Raw genomic sequence first — 18,061 nt, 5'->3', positions numbered from 1 at the left:
GGGTGTTATACATTTATTTATTTCTCTCCTACTCTGCTGGCTCTCATCCACTTAAATTGGGCTGGCAGACTGCTAGTTTCCTCTAATGGTTTTCTCTAAAAGTCTACCTTATTTGAGTTTCCACTGATCTATTTGCTTGGTTAGGCACCTTCCAGACGTTGCCATTTCTTGAGATGCACTGCACATTAAAAAATGCCCCCCAAACTTGGTGAGAAAACATCATCACTGATGCTTAGATCACATGGACAAAAGGCTTCAGGTTATCAATCTTTCTTTTAGGATGCCCAAGTTTTGAAACAAAAAACTCTTTAGATGAAACCACTTCAAATAAGCATGTGACTGTAAGAGAGAAATGCTAGAGATGACGTAGTGGAGAACCAGCGCTTTCTTCAACATAATACACTTTGAATAAGGAAAGGGCTGTATAGCAAAAACCTGGAATTCTATGCAGTGTCCCTGGTTTTTTGTATTGCAAGGAGGAAATTGCTGTGACTTGCCTGAGAAAGTATACTTAGAAGAAGAAGATGATATTGGATTTATATCCCGCCCTCCACTCCAAAGAGTCTCAGAGCGGCTCACAATCTCCTTTCCCTTCCTCCCCCACAACAGACACTCTGTGAGGTAGATGAAGATATTGGATTTATATCCCACCCTCCACTCCAAAGAGTCTCAGAGCGGCTCACAATCTCCTTTACCTTCCTCCCCCACAACAGACACCCTATGAGGTGGGTGGGGCCGGAGAGGGCTCTCACAGCAGCTACCCTTTCAAGGACAGAGGCTCAGAGCGGCCTACAATCTCCTTTCCCTTCCTCCCCCACAACAGACACCCTGTGAGGTGGGTGGGGCTGCGAGGGCTCTCACAGCAGCTGCCCTTTCAAGGACAACCTCTGCCAGAGCTATGGCTGACCCAAGGCCATTCCAGCAGGTGCAAGTGGAGGATGGGGAATCAAACCCGGTTCTCCCAAATTAGAGTCCGCACACTTAACCACTACACCAAACTGGCTCTGTATTAGGATGATTTTACTTGCCTAGAAGGAGAAGGCATATCCTATTAATAAGGCAAGCCTATAGGTGACCAATTTGCACTCTCTGTATTGTATTAATACAGATATTTGGAAAGACATGCTTAGCAGGAGCCTGGAGTGCTGGATTGGTTGTAATACCTGATTGCTTCCTGCAGAACATCTTAGAGCAGCTGTCCTAACACCACCAGTAAGTTGGGCTGAAAGGGCCAGGAGGAAAGCTGAGCCACAAAAAGTGTCTAGGGTGAGCTGTGGGCTCAGACTCTGTTTTACCAGTTGCAATTAAAAGCCCTTTGGGGAAGGGTAGATTTAAATGTGCCAGCCGCTATGTGAAGGCTGCCGAAAAACACTTAATTGGGCACGTTCTTTCCACACAACTGGCCTATTACTTAAAAGCCCGAATGCTGCCCTGTACATCTGCAGCCTCTCTGCAAGCCACTATGGTGTCCGTCTTTGTTATAGATTGCTGAACTGGCATGCAGGCTATGGATCATGTCACCTTCTTTGTTATTTTAATAACAGGAATTTTTTCCAAATGAAGTGTTCTAAATTGTATGCTTGCAAAGTGAGTAGGCTACACAGCTAAGTGCTTTTAGTGCCCTCTGAGGCCACCATTTTGTGTTAAGCTTGAAGGACACAGCAGTTAAAACCAAATCACTTCATTTACCTTTAATAGGGCACAATACAAACTTTCCAGATCAGTGACCCTCAGTTCTGAATGAGATAGATGGTTGATATATGGGCCCTCCTCATCTGATTTCTTGCCATGTTGCTTTCCTGTTAAAGTGATATTACCATGCCGTTTTGTTTCCCCCTGCCCTTCTGCTTGGCATGTAGATATTCTAACACACTCTGCCTAATGCGGGAGACTGCAAGAGTCCCAGTTGTGTAAACAAAAAGGTATCTTTATTTTCCCAATATGTTTTGACCACACCACAAGTCTTCCCCCCAGGCAAATGTTGTTTTATGAGTAAAGCAAAGCAATTGCACATCTGTTTGAAAATAATTCTTGCACTTCTCTAGGCTCTTACAAAATCAAGGCAGTGTAATTTTTCAAACATATCAAAAAGCTGCTCACTAGCTTCGCTCACTAATGAAGCAAAGAACTTCTGTTTTGAACATTCGTTTTGTTATATGATGACGCTCCCTCCTTCCTCTGTAGAAATTGTTATCTTTAGCATAATGATGTGTGTGGGAAACCACTGAGTTTTTTTTTTTCAGGGTTTTCCCATTTTGAGCAAATAGCTGGGATTTTGTCATTTTTATTCTCTTATGGCAGTTATTCAGCACAGAGCATTCTGGGATTTGTACAAAGTTGGATAATATTCCAAGTCATCCAGATTCCTCTAATGTTCTTCCACTACTTAGACTTCTTCAGATGCCATTCTGGATTCATGCCATCTAGCAAGTATGGGAAAGGTAGGGGGAAGGAAGCTGCAGGCTGCATGAGCTTATTGCTGTTTCCTGTCTTGTCTGAGCTCTGGCTCTCTAAGGTGATCAGCCAGAGCAGTTCACACTCAGACCTGCTGATATCTTGGCTCAGACCAGTAAAGCTCCAACAAAGAAAGTGAAAGCACAGCCTTCCTTCCCCTCCTCACCCTGATAGAAGAAATAGAGGAGGGATGGTAATATTTTATGCTTAATATGTTTAGCAGATAATGATGGTAAAACGGAGAAGCTCTCCTTTCCTGGTGCCTGTTTAACCAATTTGCTTGTCTGCGAGACCAAACAAACTCACTGAGCTTCCCCTCATTTACTACCCAACATACTGAAGAATCTGCATAAGGCTGGTATTGTGATTTTTCTTTTGGGGGGTATACTTGTTAGCCAGTTGCAGCAGAAGCAAGAGTCTTGTGGCTCCTTGAAGACTATCAGTTTTATCATGGTTTCAGTTTTTGTTGGGTTTAAACAATTTTATTGATAACATATGGTAACAAAATCTAATTATATCATTACTATCTCTAACCCATATGATATTTTCCAATCCCCCCTCTCTCCGTTACTGGACTCCCGCCGAGGTTATATCCTTAAGTTCAGTTATAAAGGTACCCTTAACCAAAGTTCAATATCTTTCTTTTCTCATATTCATGTTAAAAAATTGTCCAATGTCTTTTTACATTCCACTCTTTCTCTATATATCCTCTAAATTTCTTCCACTCCTTTTTAAACACATCCAAATAATAATGTCTTAAAGTTTTATCCATCTGACTCCACGATAAAACTTTCACAATCCAATCCCATTTCTCTGGTATTTTTTCTTGCTTCCACAACTGCGCATACAGTGTCCTAGCAGCTGAGAGCAAGTACCAAATTAGAGTTCTATCTTCTTTTGGAAATTTTTCCATTTGTAATCCCAGCAGAAAAGTCTCTGCAACTTTCTTAAAGTCATATCCCAAAATTTTAGAAATTTCTTGTTGTATCATCTGCCAAAACTTTTTCGCTTTTTCACAAGTCCACCACATATGAAAAAAGAACCTTCATGATTTTTACATTTCCAACATCTATCCGACATCTTATTACTCATCTTTGCCAATTTTTTCGGAGTCATATACCACCTGTACATCATCTTAAAACAGTTCTCTTTGATACTCTGACATATTTTCATCGAGTTCTTCCAAAGATACTCCCATGTATGGTTTCAGTTTTTGTTGATGAGAGCTAGCTTCATCGGATGAGTGAAGCGAATCCTCAAGTGCAGTTCTGTCCACAAATGCTGATGCCATGAGAAATGTGCTTGTCCTTAAGGTGCAACTGTACTCCGTTATATTCAAGTCCAGTAGCGGTTTAGAGTCCAATAAGATTTTTGGATTATAAACCTTCAAGAGTCAAAGGTCCCTCTTGAAATTGTGCAAATTCAGCACTTTTAAAAGGGGCCTTGATAGTAAAGGAGCAACAGTGGAGAATGGTCAGAAAGGGGCATTGTGGGAAATCAAACATGAAAAGGCTTGACAAAGCTTATACACCCAAAGTTTTGTTAGTTTCTCAACAAATCTCAAATCTAGCTGTTCTATTGGAGACCAGCGAACCTACCCTCTGAAACTATATTCAGTTATGAATTTTCTTAGCCTTTTGCTGGGAAGCATTCAGGACTGTAGATTATTTTTATCAGGCTTCAGGTTTCTCTAGGTATCTAAGAAACACTGGAATCCACAAACCCTGAGAGCTGCCCACTGTTGATACAAGGAAAGGAGTACAGCCTGCACTGCATCCTGGGAGCAATTGCTGGTTGCACCACTGCAGACTTTTCCCATGCAGTCATGCACGTTTTCATGTTTGATTTCCCACAGTGCCTCTTTCTGACCATTCTCCGCTGTTGCTTCTTTACTATCAAGGCCCCTTTTAAAAGTGTTGAATTTGCACAATTTTACTAAAGCATCTAGACATGTAGTAGGTAGTCTGTTCTACCAAAGGTTTAAAGATATAGAACTTCACCATTCCCCCCCCCCCCCCCAAAAAAAACTGTATAAAATGGATTGGTGGTAGATCTAGTGTAACTTCAGGAAGGAGATGTGAATGTGGTATGCATGAATATTCCTGTGCGTTAAAAAAATGAAATTGCCTCACCACTTGGTATGAGTGGGGAGAAAAAGATTCAGGCCAATTTCGCACTAGACCTTTAATCCTGGTTTAGCCTTGTCCCCAAGCTGATATTCTACAATAAAATCATAGAGTCATAGAGTTGGTTTCTCTGATTCTATTATTCTAGTGTAGAATGTCAGTTTGGGGACAGGGCTAAACCAGGATTAAAGGTGTAGTGCGAAACTGGTCCCTGTAATTGTGGCCTTTGCGTGACATATTTTCCCTCATGAAATGGTGATTACATGTCAGCTGTCCTGACTAGATCTGCTATCAGAAGTAGATGTCTTTTATCAAATAAGAACATAAGAGAAGCCATGCTGGATCAGGCCAATGGCCCATCCAGTCCAACACTCTGTGTCACACAGTAGCCAAAAAATTTTTATATATATATATATATATACACACACACACACACACTGTGGCTAATAGCCACTGATGGACCTCTGCTCCATATTTTTATCTAAACCCCTCTTGAAGGTGGCTATGCTTGTGGCCGCCACCACCTCCTGTGGCAGTGAATTCCACATGTTAATCACCCTTTGGATGAAGAAGTACTTCCTTTTATCCATTTTAACCTGTCTGCTCAGCAATTTCATCAAATGCCCATGAGTTCTTGTATTGTGAGAAAGGGAGAAAAGTACTTCTTTCTCTACTTTCTCCATCCCATGCATTATCTTGTAAACCTCTATCATGTCACCTCGCAGTCGACGCAGTACATATCAGTGAGAGACATATTTTTTGTTAGAAAAGCTTCATTGATCACTGTCACTTCAGCTGGTTTCGTGGATGCGCCTTCAGACAGCAGTGGGGACAGGGACATGGCTCAGTAGTACAACATCTGCTGTGCTTACATAGGGTCCTAGGTTCCATTCCTGGCATCTCCAGTTTGATCAGATAGTAGGTGATGTGAAAGACCCGAGAGCAGACAGTACTGACTTCAGTAGACCAGTGGCCTGATTCAGTATTAGGCAGCTTCATGTGTTCATACGAAGTTAAGACAGAAGTCTACAGTATGTGTGTACCAGACCAGTGATGCGCTTGTCCATCAAATGAAGAATACTTATTGGATGAATGGTTGATCTCTCTTTCCTTGGAACAGCAGGGTGACCTAGGGACTCAGGTGTTAACTTTTCAAAAGTTATCTTCTTAAAATGCTGTTAAGATCAAAAGAAAAGGATTTAAGTGCAGGAGATGACTCAGTTCTTTTAGAAGTCCTTTTGCAAACTATCTTGGGTATTTTGATTGATAGATAAAACCACAGACTCTTGCTTCCAGTGAGAATACTCATCACAGAAAAAGGACAAAGAAGGGAGTACTCTGTACTCCTTGTGATAAGGAAGTTTTGTAAAGTGATTTATTCTATGCTAGAGTTATCTGTCCATCTTCTGAATAGGACACAATGCCTTTAAGAGGCAAGCCTGAAAGTTTCAGCTGAGGGGGAGGGGGCAGTGACCGCACAGGTAGTGCTCTTCCGTTTTTGCCTTGACTCCTCTGGAAACCAGAATTAAAAGGAAACATGGGGAAACTGAGTATATGCCTTGTAACTGGTCATGTACACTTGCTAGTACCACTCAATAACCTCCTGCTGTCTTTTAATAATCCTCTTTTGTATCTTGCCTTCATACATGCCACGTGTTTTTCTGTCATAATTAAAATACAGCTTGTGTTTTTGGAAGCTATTCTCCATACTTGGGATCTACAATCCCCAGCAAAGCACAAGACTGTGAGGAGCAATTAACCTGCTTTGCAGGTCAGCAGCAGAAGAGAGTTGGGCCTCAAGTGTCTTGCCTAGAGACCTCCTTTGGAAAGAGAGTTGTTTAAGGTCATTAGTAAGTGAGTGGCAGGTCCAGAAACTACTCAAATCCTGGATCTGAGTTCCCATCACAACTTATATATCACTTGAAAGCTAGATGGAGCATTCTGTTGCAGTCTTGCTAATTTGTTTTATTTTATTGTTCTCAGGGAACCCATTGGAAAGAAGAGATCTGGTAAGACCGTTGTTCCTCTTCATAGTTCTGCTTTGCTTTTGATATGTAATAAAAGTTATTAAAGTGCTCACACCCAGTGACTAATACAAAGTTTGAGGGAACATGTACTTCTGTAGGCATTGTAGCATTTTCACATGATAGGAAGAAGTTGCTCCTAAATCACTGATGTGCTGCTGCGTGTAAAAGCTGCTGTTCTCCCATACTTTATTTCTGTTTCAACATACAGACTGATGAAAGTCAGAATGTTTGAAAAAGATACCTTCATATATCATTCTGGCATCTGTATGCTGTCTATGTTGTGGGGGGGAGGGGTTTGTGTGTGTATTTTTAGGCTCTTCTGCATGCCTTATCCACTGTTCCTAGATTTCTAGCCGCCCTGAGCCTGCTTCGGCAGGGAGGGCGGGTTATAAATGCGAGAAATAAATAAATAGCAAGAAGAGAAGCAATCTATTTGCTGCTAAAGTTGCCATTCACCCAGGCTTGAAGTGGGCCATAGACTATGAAGGCTAGTGAATGCTGACACTTGAGGTTGTGGGAGAGAAGGAGGGTGTCAAAAGTGTAGTCCTATTGTTAAAGTGGAGGAAAAGCAGACTACAGGATTTACATAAGGAAGAGAGACATTGTAGAAGTGAGATGAGACAAAAAATGCCCCTATGATGTTTTCTGTTGACTTGAGCAACTGCTGTAACCTAAAAATTATATTTTGCTTTTCAGTCGTAATGTTTTCAAAGTCTTAACTGTTTTTCTGTGTCCATGCAAGTCACTACTGCTGAGTGAATATTACCCGAGAGGTCTTTAATGTCCCACAAGGCAAGCAAAGAGAAGTCCAGGTGTTGGTGCTCTCCTCTGATGTTGGGATGAATAGTGGTATTTCTTTAAAGCCAATGGGGGGGGGGGAGTTTGATGCTGACTGGGTGAGATTAAGCTTTTCCACCAGGAATCAGAGAAAGGGTTCTTTTTAGATGGATGATGTGGCAGTTGAGGTTTGACACTTGAACCAAAGAGAAGGAGGTGTTGATGGTCTGAAGAAAAGAGAACTAGATTCCCAGAAAATGTATGAAGTAAATCTGCCATGTAGAAAGAGGGTCGCCAGCAGGCTGGAGGAAATAGGAATCCATTAACTCTCTATTAAAGGGACATGACATTTTTTCCTTCCATGCTTATGTTGGCCTTAATTGCTTAATGCTTTAGTATTTAAAAAAGAAAACCTTAATTTGGTCTTACTCTTAACATCTATATATTAAATAACTAGTTATTTAAATTTCAAAAACTGTGTGGACATACAGTTTGTACAATCTCTGCCCCTGGTGCTCTAGGTATACTCACATAAGTCTCTTGAAGAAGACTGTTAGGTTTTTTGGGGGGTTTTGTAAAGCGGGAAAGGTCTCTTACTAGATTAGCAGCCAATGTATTAGTAATTCATAGCAGGAGTGGAAGCTATAAGAACATTATTTAGGCATAGTAATGGAAGCAAATGTACAGTAGGCAAAACTAGCTGTCCTACAAATTTTAAGATCCTAGTGAAATGAACATATGGAACCATTTGAACACTGTATATAGAAACACACACACGCCAGGGTGTTCATCCTTGCTAAACAATGCAAACATTAGACTCTGCTCTGGGTAACTTTTATTTAATGAATTAGTTAATCACAAAGCAGGCGGATCAAGATATTTGTAGCAAGTTCATCCATCAGGTTTTGGTCAAAGGAATCTGGCAATTTTGCAGCACTACAGAAAGCAAGCACGTACACGATTTTTCTCCTCAATCTCAAAGTCTTTCTGTTGGATTCTGGAATGCAGCGCACTCTAAAACACATGCACACCAGGAACCCAATCCACGGGGCCATTACCCATCTGATTCTTCACCTAGTCCTCCTTGTTCTCTACAGTTTCCTTATTGGAACAAACAATACTATTCTGAGTGCCATCCTTATAAAGACACAATAAACCTGAGAAGTTTGTTTAGTCTCAGGGAAGACGTATAATTCAACTTTGTTTCTGAAAAGCTTGGATGGATGAGGCCTGCCAAGCGCATTCCTGCTCATGAATGCCCCAAACACATGTGATAATAGAAGTGCCATTGGTGGGGTTCCAGGGTTGACGTACAGTAGTCATGAACTTGAACATGATCTCGCTTACTATATTTTCCTCCTAATTTACTATTCCTGCCTTGTGGTGATTTCAGATTGACTTGTGGGGAATAGAGTACCATGGTAAGCCTTGCTCTTAGAAGTTGTAGCATAAATACACAAACCTATATTTTCCCTTGCAATCTGTCTTCCAAAGGGGTCCCCCCCTCCTTTTGCATGACTGAAATGTACAGTTTATTTAGGCTCTTAGAATTAGTTTTATTTATTTTGGTCAGTGCTGTTCAGGGACCAGTTTTTATAGGTGGTGGAATGTGGGAACTTTAATTTTCCTGTACAACTGAAGGACTAAATTAAAAATACATGGAAGTGTACTATTGGCTGCTTTGTGAATCCAAAATATAATTTTGTTCTTATTATTCAAAAGATGCTGCCAGTTGCTTGGTACTGTCTGAAACAAGATTCTCACATTTTGACCCTAGACGCCTTGCATCTATCTGAGATTATATTTGGTGCTGGTTGTATTAATACTAAAATGAACAAGATTACATCATCAGTGTTCGTGACATGTAATTTCCTCTAATTTTGGTAATAGTTACAACCAGATAAATGTGCGTAAAATTGAAACAAACCCAGGACGCCATCTATTTTAGCCTGGGCAAAATGCCCATGCATGATGTAGAGATTGCCCTCGACATGTTTTTACTCTTGGTATGCATATATTCAGCAGACTTGGATGTGAAGAAGGGGCTTGTCTGTGTCTTCCATGTCCTCATCCAGCTCTCCATTAACCCTGGAGCATACCATCTTGGTCCCTTAACCCATTTGGCTGTCCCCTTTCTGGCTGTGAGCAACCAAGAAGATGGGGTGTTGGGGATGCAAGCAGGGGTTCCTAAACCTTTTTGTATACAAATGCAAGCCGTCCTTTCTATTCCCCAGACACTAACTGCCACCAGTCAGACTAATTGCCCCCATTTCACCTTCCCAGTGGTCTCACTTACGGAAAGTGTGATTTGAATGCAGACATACATATGGAATAGTTCTTCTCTATCCACCCAGCCCTAGACAATCCCTCTAGTGCAGCCAAGTGTTCACTATCTCTGTGTGAATGAGAGGCCAGGCCCCTGGGTAAGAGTTTAACAGTAATCTGACATCTGCAAACTAAGAGCGCAGAAGCATGACAATGTATCAGAACGTAGTATAAGTGTTACAAAAAAACCCCTGGGAAATAAAATGCAAAAGGAACACTGCTAAATTATGCTGTTCACTGATTTACCTTGGCATGTCTCTCAGATAAATGTACTCAAGACAGGAGGAGCCCTAAACGAATTATGGTTTGGAGCATTTGTGCAGGCTTCGCTCTGGACCTTACCGTCCCCTGTTTTGTCATGTTCCCACTGAGTGAGTTGAGCATTTCACTCCTTCCTTGCAGATGTGAAAGATTCTATGGGACCATTCTTGGATTGGGGAACTGAGCTACCCACTTCTTGCCAAGCTGGCATTTAACCAGTGATGTCATGTTGTGCAGTGCTGATTTTAAGGGCTTCAGGCTAGAATATTAAAAATAATCCATCTTTCCCCTTCCTGGCAGGGTAGCCAAAAGGGCTATTCTCTTCCTCCCATTTATTACCATTCCATCCCTCTTGTCATTAAGCTTACATTAAGCCCATCCACACACAACCTGATGGACTTCACAGGGTTGTTTTGGGAATAAAATAGCGACAGGGAAAACCAAGAAAGCTGCTTTGATTTCCTAGGAGTGGTGGGATAAAACGGAATGAAATAATCTTATTGGATGTCATGAAACCTTTAACTTCATTTGCAACCTCCAGTATAGAAATATTAAGTATTCCTTAGAAAGTTACCAGCAGCATGATGGAGGTGGCCATCTTCACATCTGGTACTTGATGTGGCTTGCTCCTCACATCTGGTGCTTGAGTGGTGTGGCTTCTGAGTGGCCAGGCTCTGTTTAATTGCCACAGCTGCCTTCAGTCTTACTTTCCATCATCTTGAAAAACTAAAATGATTATTTTTATTTAGCCAACCCCTTACCTTTCGCCTCTGTATTTTACATGCTTGCATCTCCTCATATTCTTTCTCTACAATTTTTTTTGTTCTTTCATTAGGATTTATCCAGAGAACAGCTTCTTTCCTTCTGAGAGGTAGTAACAGCCGCTCATTGCTTGGGCCATGCTTCCATTTTTCCTTTCTGTTGGGCAACATGTGCTGTTCTTCTTGGGCACTCCCAAGTTCTACTATCGCATCTCTGCTCGGTGGGGTTGCTACCCTCCCTCCATGCACCTGAGTAAAGGCAAGGAGGAAGATGAGATAATTGTTTGTGCCAGTTCATTTTTTAAAAATTCCTATTGCCTGGCATTTGAGATGAGTCGACACAACCCATCTTGGGTTTTTTTAGGCTGGGTGGCAACCCCGCTGCTTTGCTGGTGGAGGCCTCGTGGTTTTATGACTGATTGTGAAGAAATTATATAGTGGGCTCAATGAATAATGTGAATGACATCTGGAAGTCTCTGGGGAGAACTGGAAGTGTTGCCACCTTGCTCATCCAAATGAGTAGCCGTTGCTTGCTTGCACATAGATCCAGGTGGGCAACTTGCACATATTCACTTAATATATGTACAACTGAAGCTATCTATTAACAACATTGAGTTTAACCCCACGAAACTTAAGAAGCTTTTTTAAAATTGGGTCAGGTTAAAGCTGCATATGTTTTTGTGGTGGAGAGCCAGTATGGTATGGAGAGTCAGTATGGTGTAGTGGTTAAGTGTGCGGACTCTTATCTGGGAGAACCGGGTTTGATTCCCCGCTCCTCCACTTGCAGCTGCTGGAATGGCCTTGGGTCAGCCATAGCTCTTGCAGAGGTTGTCCTTGAAAGGGCAGCTGCTGTGAGAGCCCTCTCCAGCCCCACCCACCTCACAGGGTGTCTGTTGTGGGGGAAGAAGGTAAAGGAGATCGTGAGCCGCTCTGAGACTCTTCGGAGTGGAGGGCGGGATATAAATCCAATATCATCATCAATATCATCATCAATTTCAACTTTCCACAGCGATTTATATGGGACCAAGCTACAGGGACCATAAGGCAAATTGTTGATAAGCAGGTTTTGAACTGTTGCACTGCTGTTCTGGTTTTCCAGACAAGTGTTTGTCCAGCCGCTGCTTAATTGAAACGGAGAAAATAAAAAACCCAGGTATGGACTATTGGGCTAGAGCACTGGTGGCGAACCTATGGCACGGATGCCAGAGGTGACGCTCGGAGTCCTCTCTGTGGGCACACACCGCCCCCCCCCCCCAGTGCACGAGGCTCTGGAGTCATATCTCATTGAAGCTCCTCCTCTCCCCAGACTTAGGCTCCTTCTCCCAAATCTCCAGGTATTTCCCAACCCAAACCTGGCAACCCTAACTGGGCCTCCTTCAGAGAGACAACAGGGCACTCCAACTTTTTTGAGCTCATGGGCACCTTTGGAATTCTGATGTGGGGGGGGGGCAACCACAATGCAGCCCCCAAGCACAACACACAGAGTTAAATTCCTTGCAGGTATTCCTGCAGTTTTAGGAAGGGGGTTAGATGGCATCCACTAGGGCAGGGGTGGCCAAACTCGCTTAACATAAGAGCCACATAGAATAAATGTCAGATGTGTGAGAGCCACCAGACATGAACGTCAGATGTCTGAGAGAAGGAAGGAAGGAAGGAAGGAAGGAAGGAAGGAAGGAAGGAAGGAAGGAAGGAAGGAAGGAAGGAAGGAAAATAGGTGGGGAGGGGGAGAGAGAGGTGGAAAGAAAGCAACTTGAACTTTAAATGCATTCTCCAAGCCACTGGCTGGCATGGCTTGAAGAAGTGGTTTAAAGAGACAAATGTCTTCTCTGGTGGGAGCTTCAAGAGCCACACAATGTATGTGAAAGAGCCACATGTGGCTCCCGAGTCACAGTTTGGCCACCCCTGCACTAGAGAGATGGGTATAAGGCAGCTTCACGTTTTCATGTGGCCAGGACCTGATTGCATTTCATATTTCAAAACTGTTGTGGCATGGTCCAAGCCGAAGGGAAGAAGAGAGCATGGGCGTGTGGGGATGGGGATGGGGAGGAGAGATCAGGACCTTGAATCAAGCACGTTTTTTTAAGGGGTGTGGGTTTATTACAGGATATGTTGGATCCCACTAATCTGGCAGAAACAGCGGCCTGGATCGCCTCTGTTTTAGGAGTGGAAAGGGAGGAACTGCAGGCTTCCTTGCTTTCAAATATGATGCTTCTGATAGCAGTATCTGAGCAGAGCTCTTTCAAGCTACAGGGACCATAAGGCAAATTGTTGATAAGCTGTTTTTGAACTGTTGCACTGCTGTTCTGGTTTCCCAGACAAGTGTTTGTCCAGCCACTGCTTAACGACTGCCAGTGAGGGGGTCGATTGCACTGTTGAACAACTCTTACTGTTAAAAAGTTTTTCCTATGCCAGTCCTCTCTGCTGCTCCCTGCCCTCCTCTCAGTGGCAGCCCTTCTAATACTTCAAAAGATCAATCATGTCTCCCCCCTCAACCTCCTGTTCTCCAGACTGAATATCCCCAAGTCCCTTAGCCTTTTCTCATTGGGCTTGCTCTCCATGGTTTCTCGGAAGTAATCTACAGTGAGCACTGTGGCACCTACTCTCTACACATGCACAGGATTGCAGTTTGAGTTTAAAGAAAGAAGATGATGTTGGATTTATTGCCCGCCCTTCACTCTGAATCTCAGGGTCTCAGAGCAGCTCACAATCTGCTTTATTTTCCTCCCCCCACAACAGACACCCTGTGAGGTAGGTGGGGCTGAGAGAAGCTCTCCCAGGAGCTGCCTTTTCAAGGACAGCTCTGTGATAGCTATGGCTGACCCAAGGCCGTTCCAGCAGCTGAAAGTGGAGAAGTGGAGAATCAAACCCGGTTCTCCCAGGTAAGAGTCCATGAACTTAACCTCTACACCAAACTGGCCCTCCTTTCTCACATCAGACTTTCTAGTTAATACAATTCAGACTATCCCTGAAGTTTCCAAGGGTAGCCATGCTGGTCCGTAGTGGAACGACTTGATTCAAGCCCAGGAGCAACTTAGAGACCAACAAGATTTGGGGGAGAAAGCACAAGCTTTCCAGCATTAGAGCTCCCTCAATTAGATAAAAGGAGCTTTGACTCTCAAAAATCTTGTTCTCTACGGTGCTGCTGGACTCAGATTTAGCCATATAAATCAGTGGACTCCTTTCATCAACTTAATTTATTAACTAACATCATGTATCCCCTGCCTTCCTCCCCCAAAAGGACACTGAGGTGGTTTAACACACTCTCCCCTTCTCTTTTATCCTCACAACGAGCCTATGAGGCGGGTTAACTCAGAGTATATTACTGGTCCAAGGCTTCCCAGCAAGCTGCCAGGGCAGAGTGGGCATGTGAATCAGGACCTCCCAGATCTGATTTGGACACCCTAACCACCAGCTCCTACTAAACACACTATATTTTAATGTATTCTTTTTTGCTAATGGCAAACTAGCATGATGTTTATAATGTATGTTACATGTTCAAATGTAAATTAGGTGGACAGAAGCACCTCTGGGAAAGGCATGTTCTCAGTTTAACGCAGACCTGCAAGCAACAGAGCAATGAACAGCCATCACTGGGCTAGAGAAATGCATCGTGGGACTTGAGTGCTCTATTAATTTTGACTAGTGTCAGTTTATTGTTGTTGGTCAACATGGCTGGAGCCCAGTGTAGCTGAAGGAGTACATCCTCCCACACTATCCAGCCACCAGTTAAGATCTGCCTCACAAGTCCTACTCTTGGTGCACTGGCCTTTAGAGGTGAATGGAATTATGGAATGCTCTTTGCCTTCAGGCTTTCTTTTTTATTTGCCAGGCCAAAACATTTCTCTTCACCAGCCTCTTAATTAGGCAGTGATCTTTTAACACCATTTTATAATGTGCTTTTAGCCTGAAAACTGGTATTTTAAACTGTTCAATTACTCATTCTTAACGCTCTGGCTATTTTTTTTTTAATGCTGGACTTTAATAACTGTTTTATGTTTTTATTATGTTTTATTTTATTAACTACTTTGGGCCAGTTCCCTGGAGAGGTGACATAAAAATTTTCTGTAAATAAATATGCAGTTATAATCAGGTTGTGCACCGGAGAAGAAGGGAGCACACGAGCCGTTATGTCTGAATATAGCCATCTCCTCTATATGAAAGCTAGGGGGAAATAGCCCAAGCTTTCTTCAGAAGCTGAAGAAAAAGACATGTATCTTTATGTAGTGCAGACTTGACCACCCAAAGAGCCGCAGGTTCAAAGAATTCAAAATTAACAAATCAGAGAGCATAACTTAATTTCTGGCCTCAGTTTTGAGTGGATGGAAAGTTTTCCATTCTCCATTTCTTATACCATCTGAAAGAAATTACAAGACAATAGAAGAAGTGCAGAATATCTTCATAAGCTTCATAGAACTTCAGTCATGCAATACTGGCTCTTTCAGGTTATATCTTCACTGATGGTCTGTTATGAGAAAAGACTCAAATTCAGTATGTGAATGAACAACTGTAAATGAGCTTTGAATGTGAGGTTTGGGAATAACTTTATACAGAGAAGCTTCTGACAGGTATCCATACAGAGCCACACTCCTCTCACATGCTTCTTCCAGTTACTGGGTTAACCCAAATAAGCACTGTGACCGTAACTGCAGGGCCATAGATATAAGGAACCCAACTGGTACAGTAAAAGTTCCCCACTGTGGTGTTTAGCACAATGCTGTGTTTCCTCATATCATCCTTTAACATTTCTTGATCTTTTGGGGACTGTTTCGTACATGAATGTTTATCAGTTGGAGGGTCTGAACTCATGGGGATTTTCAAACAGCTTTGTGAATTCTTTTTTTGTGAATAGTTTTGAATCAACTTTAGGTGATAGGAACCTTCCCTCTGAGGTGTCTGATTCACATAGGGTTGCCAAGTCCAATTCAAGAAATATCTGGGGACTTTGGGGGTGGAGCCAGGAGACTTTGGGGTGGAGCCAGGAGACATTGGGATGGAGCCAAGATCAAGGCTGTGACAAGCATGATTGAGCTACAAAGGGAGTTCTGGCCATCACATTTAAAGGGACGGCACACCTTTTCAATTCCTTCCTTCCATAGGAAATAATGGATAGGGGCACCTTCTTTTGGGGCTCATAGAATTGGGCCCCCTGGTCAAAATCTTTTTGAAACTTGGGAGGTATTTTGGGAAGAGGCACTAGATGCTATACTGAAAATTTGGTGCCTCTACCCCAAAAAACAGCCCCCCCCCCAGCCTCAGATACCCGTGGATCAATTCTCCATGATTTTCTATGGGAATAAATCTCCATAGGGAATAACAGAGTTCCCAGCAGACACTTCCCTCCCCTCCCCTCCCCTCCCCTCCCCCTGCTTTCTGACGACCCTGAAGCGGGGGGAGGGCCTCTAAACCGGGGGATCCCCTGCCCCCACCTGGGGATTGGCAACCCTAGATTCACACAGTCAAAAATCACTTGATCCAACTAGCAATAAGTGACAAACATATTGGACAAACTAATTTTTAGCTTTCCTCTCAGCGCAGAAAATCCTGTTGACTTAACTTGAGACATAAAAATTTAGTGGTGCTTGAAAAGTCTCACACAGGTCCCAGAGATGACTGTTGTTTTGTTTCATGCAACCTTGCAGTTTAGCGGTTGGGAATAACTTTCATGAGAGGAGGAGTGACTGAAAATAATTCCCACTTTTTCCGTTTAGTGCTGTTTACTGAGTTGTGTTGCTGATTTAATAGGTACTTTGGAGGTGCCAGAGCCTCTTGTTGAAGCTTCAAATAGCCCCAGAGCACTATGAGTAATTATATGGGGAGTTGGGGGCAGGAAAAAGATTCTCATCTCTTTTCCTGTGTTTTACCTTGTGTTGGCTGGATGACTCTACACTTTGGCTTAGTCAAATAGCAGTCCACAGGAGATGGAGCCTACAATTCTAAAGCACAGGCATTATTTTCCTGGAGTTATATTTGTCTTGTCTTGGTAGCTCCCTCTTCCTTTACAGTAGAGGAAGCTCTAATTAGCTGTAAGTAGGCCTCTACACCGCGTACCTGAAACATCATGGAGAGTTGTTTATAGTGCTTATAACACAGGCAACTCTGTTTGGTTCCTGTTTCAAAAGTGCTCATCGCAGAAATTTAGTTTTTAACTAATTTAGAATTCATTAAACTGAAAGCTATTAAAACATCCGCTCCAGTGTCCATGTTGTGTACCATGCCAGACTAATTCTTCCTGTAAAGCAGGGGTAACGAACTCATTTGTTACGAGGGCCAGATCCAACATAACTATGACCTTATCGGGCTGGGCCATGAGTGTCATAAAATGTAATGCCAGGTAGCAGGGATATAAACTTTATAAAAGACACAGGCAAACACAATTAAAGATTTTAAAAGCTTAAAACAAAACATTCGTAAAACATTAGCACTCGTTGGTCTTAAAGGTACCTTCTTTGTACCTCTCCTGTGTGACCCAGGGAACTTGACAAAGGAAGCTTTGGCTCTTTCCTTCCTTTCCCAGGGGACTGGGGAGGAGCCTCAGCCAATAGAAGGAAGAGAGGCTTGGCTCAGTTGCTCTGCTGCATGATTGAAAGAGCCTGGCAAAGCAAGCTATCCCCCCCCTTCCTCTCCAAGGGAGGAGCTTCAGCCCATAGAGAAAATAGAGGCTTTGTTCTAGCTCCTGTGTGATTGAGCAAGCCTGGCAAAGCAAGCTGTGATGCAGAAGGAAGCAAGAGGGAGGGAGAAGGAAGCAGACAACAGCCAGTTACTCGGGGACCTGATAGAGCCCTCTGGGGGCTTGATTCGGCCACCAGGCCACATGTTTGACATCCTTGCTGAAGCTTCTTTGTCTTTCTATGGTGCCATTTTCAGGGAACTTCTCTGTCAACTTTTTTCATTTGAATTTGTCTTGCCATCTTTTCTGTTCAGAACCTCGCAGAGCATTTAGTTTATTTTGAACAGGCCAACAATGTTGCTTTATTTTTTTTCTTTAACCTATTTGCCCAACTTGATGATGATGCAATAAGATATTCTTCAGGCGATCACAGGCACTTCTGGAGATTTATACCTTGATTCTTCAGTTAGCTAACACATGGGGGAGATCAGAGGCAATGATGATAGCTGTGTTTTAAATGTCACCATTTATATTATCAGGCAGACTCTACTAATCTTTTATCAGTTAACCTATATACGTTTCTTCTATATACCTGATGTATAGAAGGGGAATCAACTTTTGGCCTTTCCTTCTACATTCAAGATATCCATTCAGTAACACAATGTTGTTCTGGTGGAACAAGTTATACATGTAGCTCCAAAATGTACCTATTAACTTCCTGGG

At 42.7% G+C, this 18,061-nt stretch overlaps 1 protein-coding gene across 2 annotated transcripts in view; it reads left to right on the top strand.

Moving 5' to 3' along the window:
- SH3PXD2B (SH3 and PX domains 2B) overlaps nt 1–18,061 on the top strand; it is a 175,091-nt gene that overhangs the window by 114,284 nt on the left and 42,746 nt on the right. For both annotated transcript variants that reach the window (XM_060240586.1, XM_060240585.1), the window contains exon 6: nt 6,564–6,589. In XM_060240586.1, coding sequence (XP_060096569.1) covers nt 6,564–6,589 — 26 coding nt within the window. The remainder of the gene's footprint in view (nt 1–6,563; nt 6,590–18,061) is intronic.

Source organism: Heteronotia binoei, chromosome 5, assembly GCF_032191835.1.
Source record: "Heteronotia binoei isolate CCM8104 ecotype False Entrance Well chromosome 5, APGP_CSIRO_Hbin_v1, whole genome shotgun sequence".
In the NCBI taxonomy this organism is placed as follows: Eukaryota; Metazoa; Chordata; class Lepidosauria; order Squamata; family Gekkonidae; genus Heteronotia; species Heteronotia binoei.
This window is presented reverse-complemented; position numbering and strand designations above follow the sequence as displayed.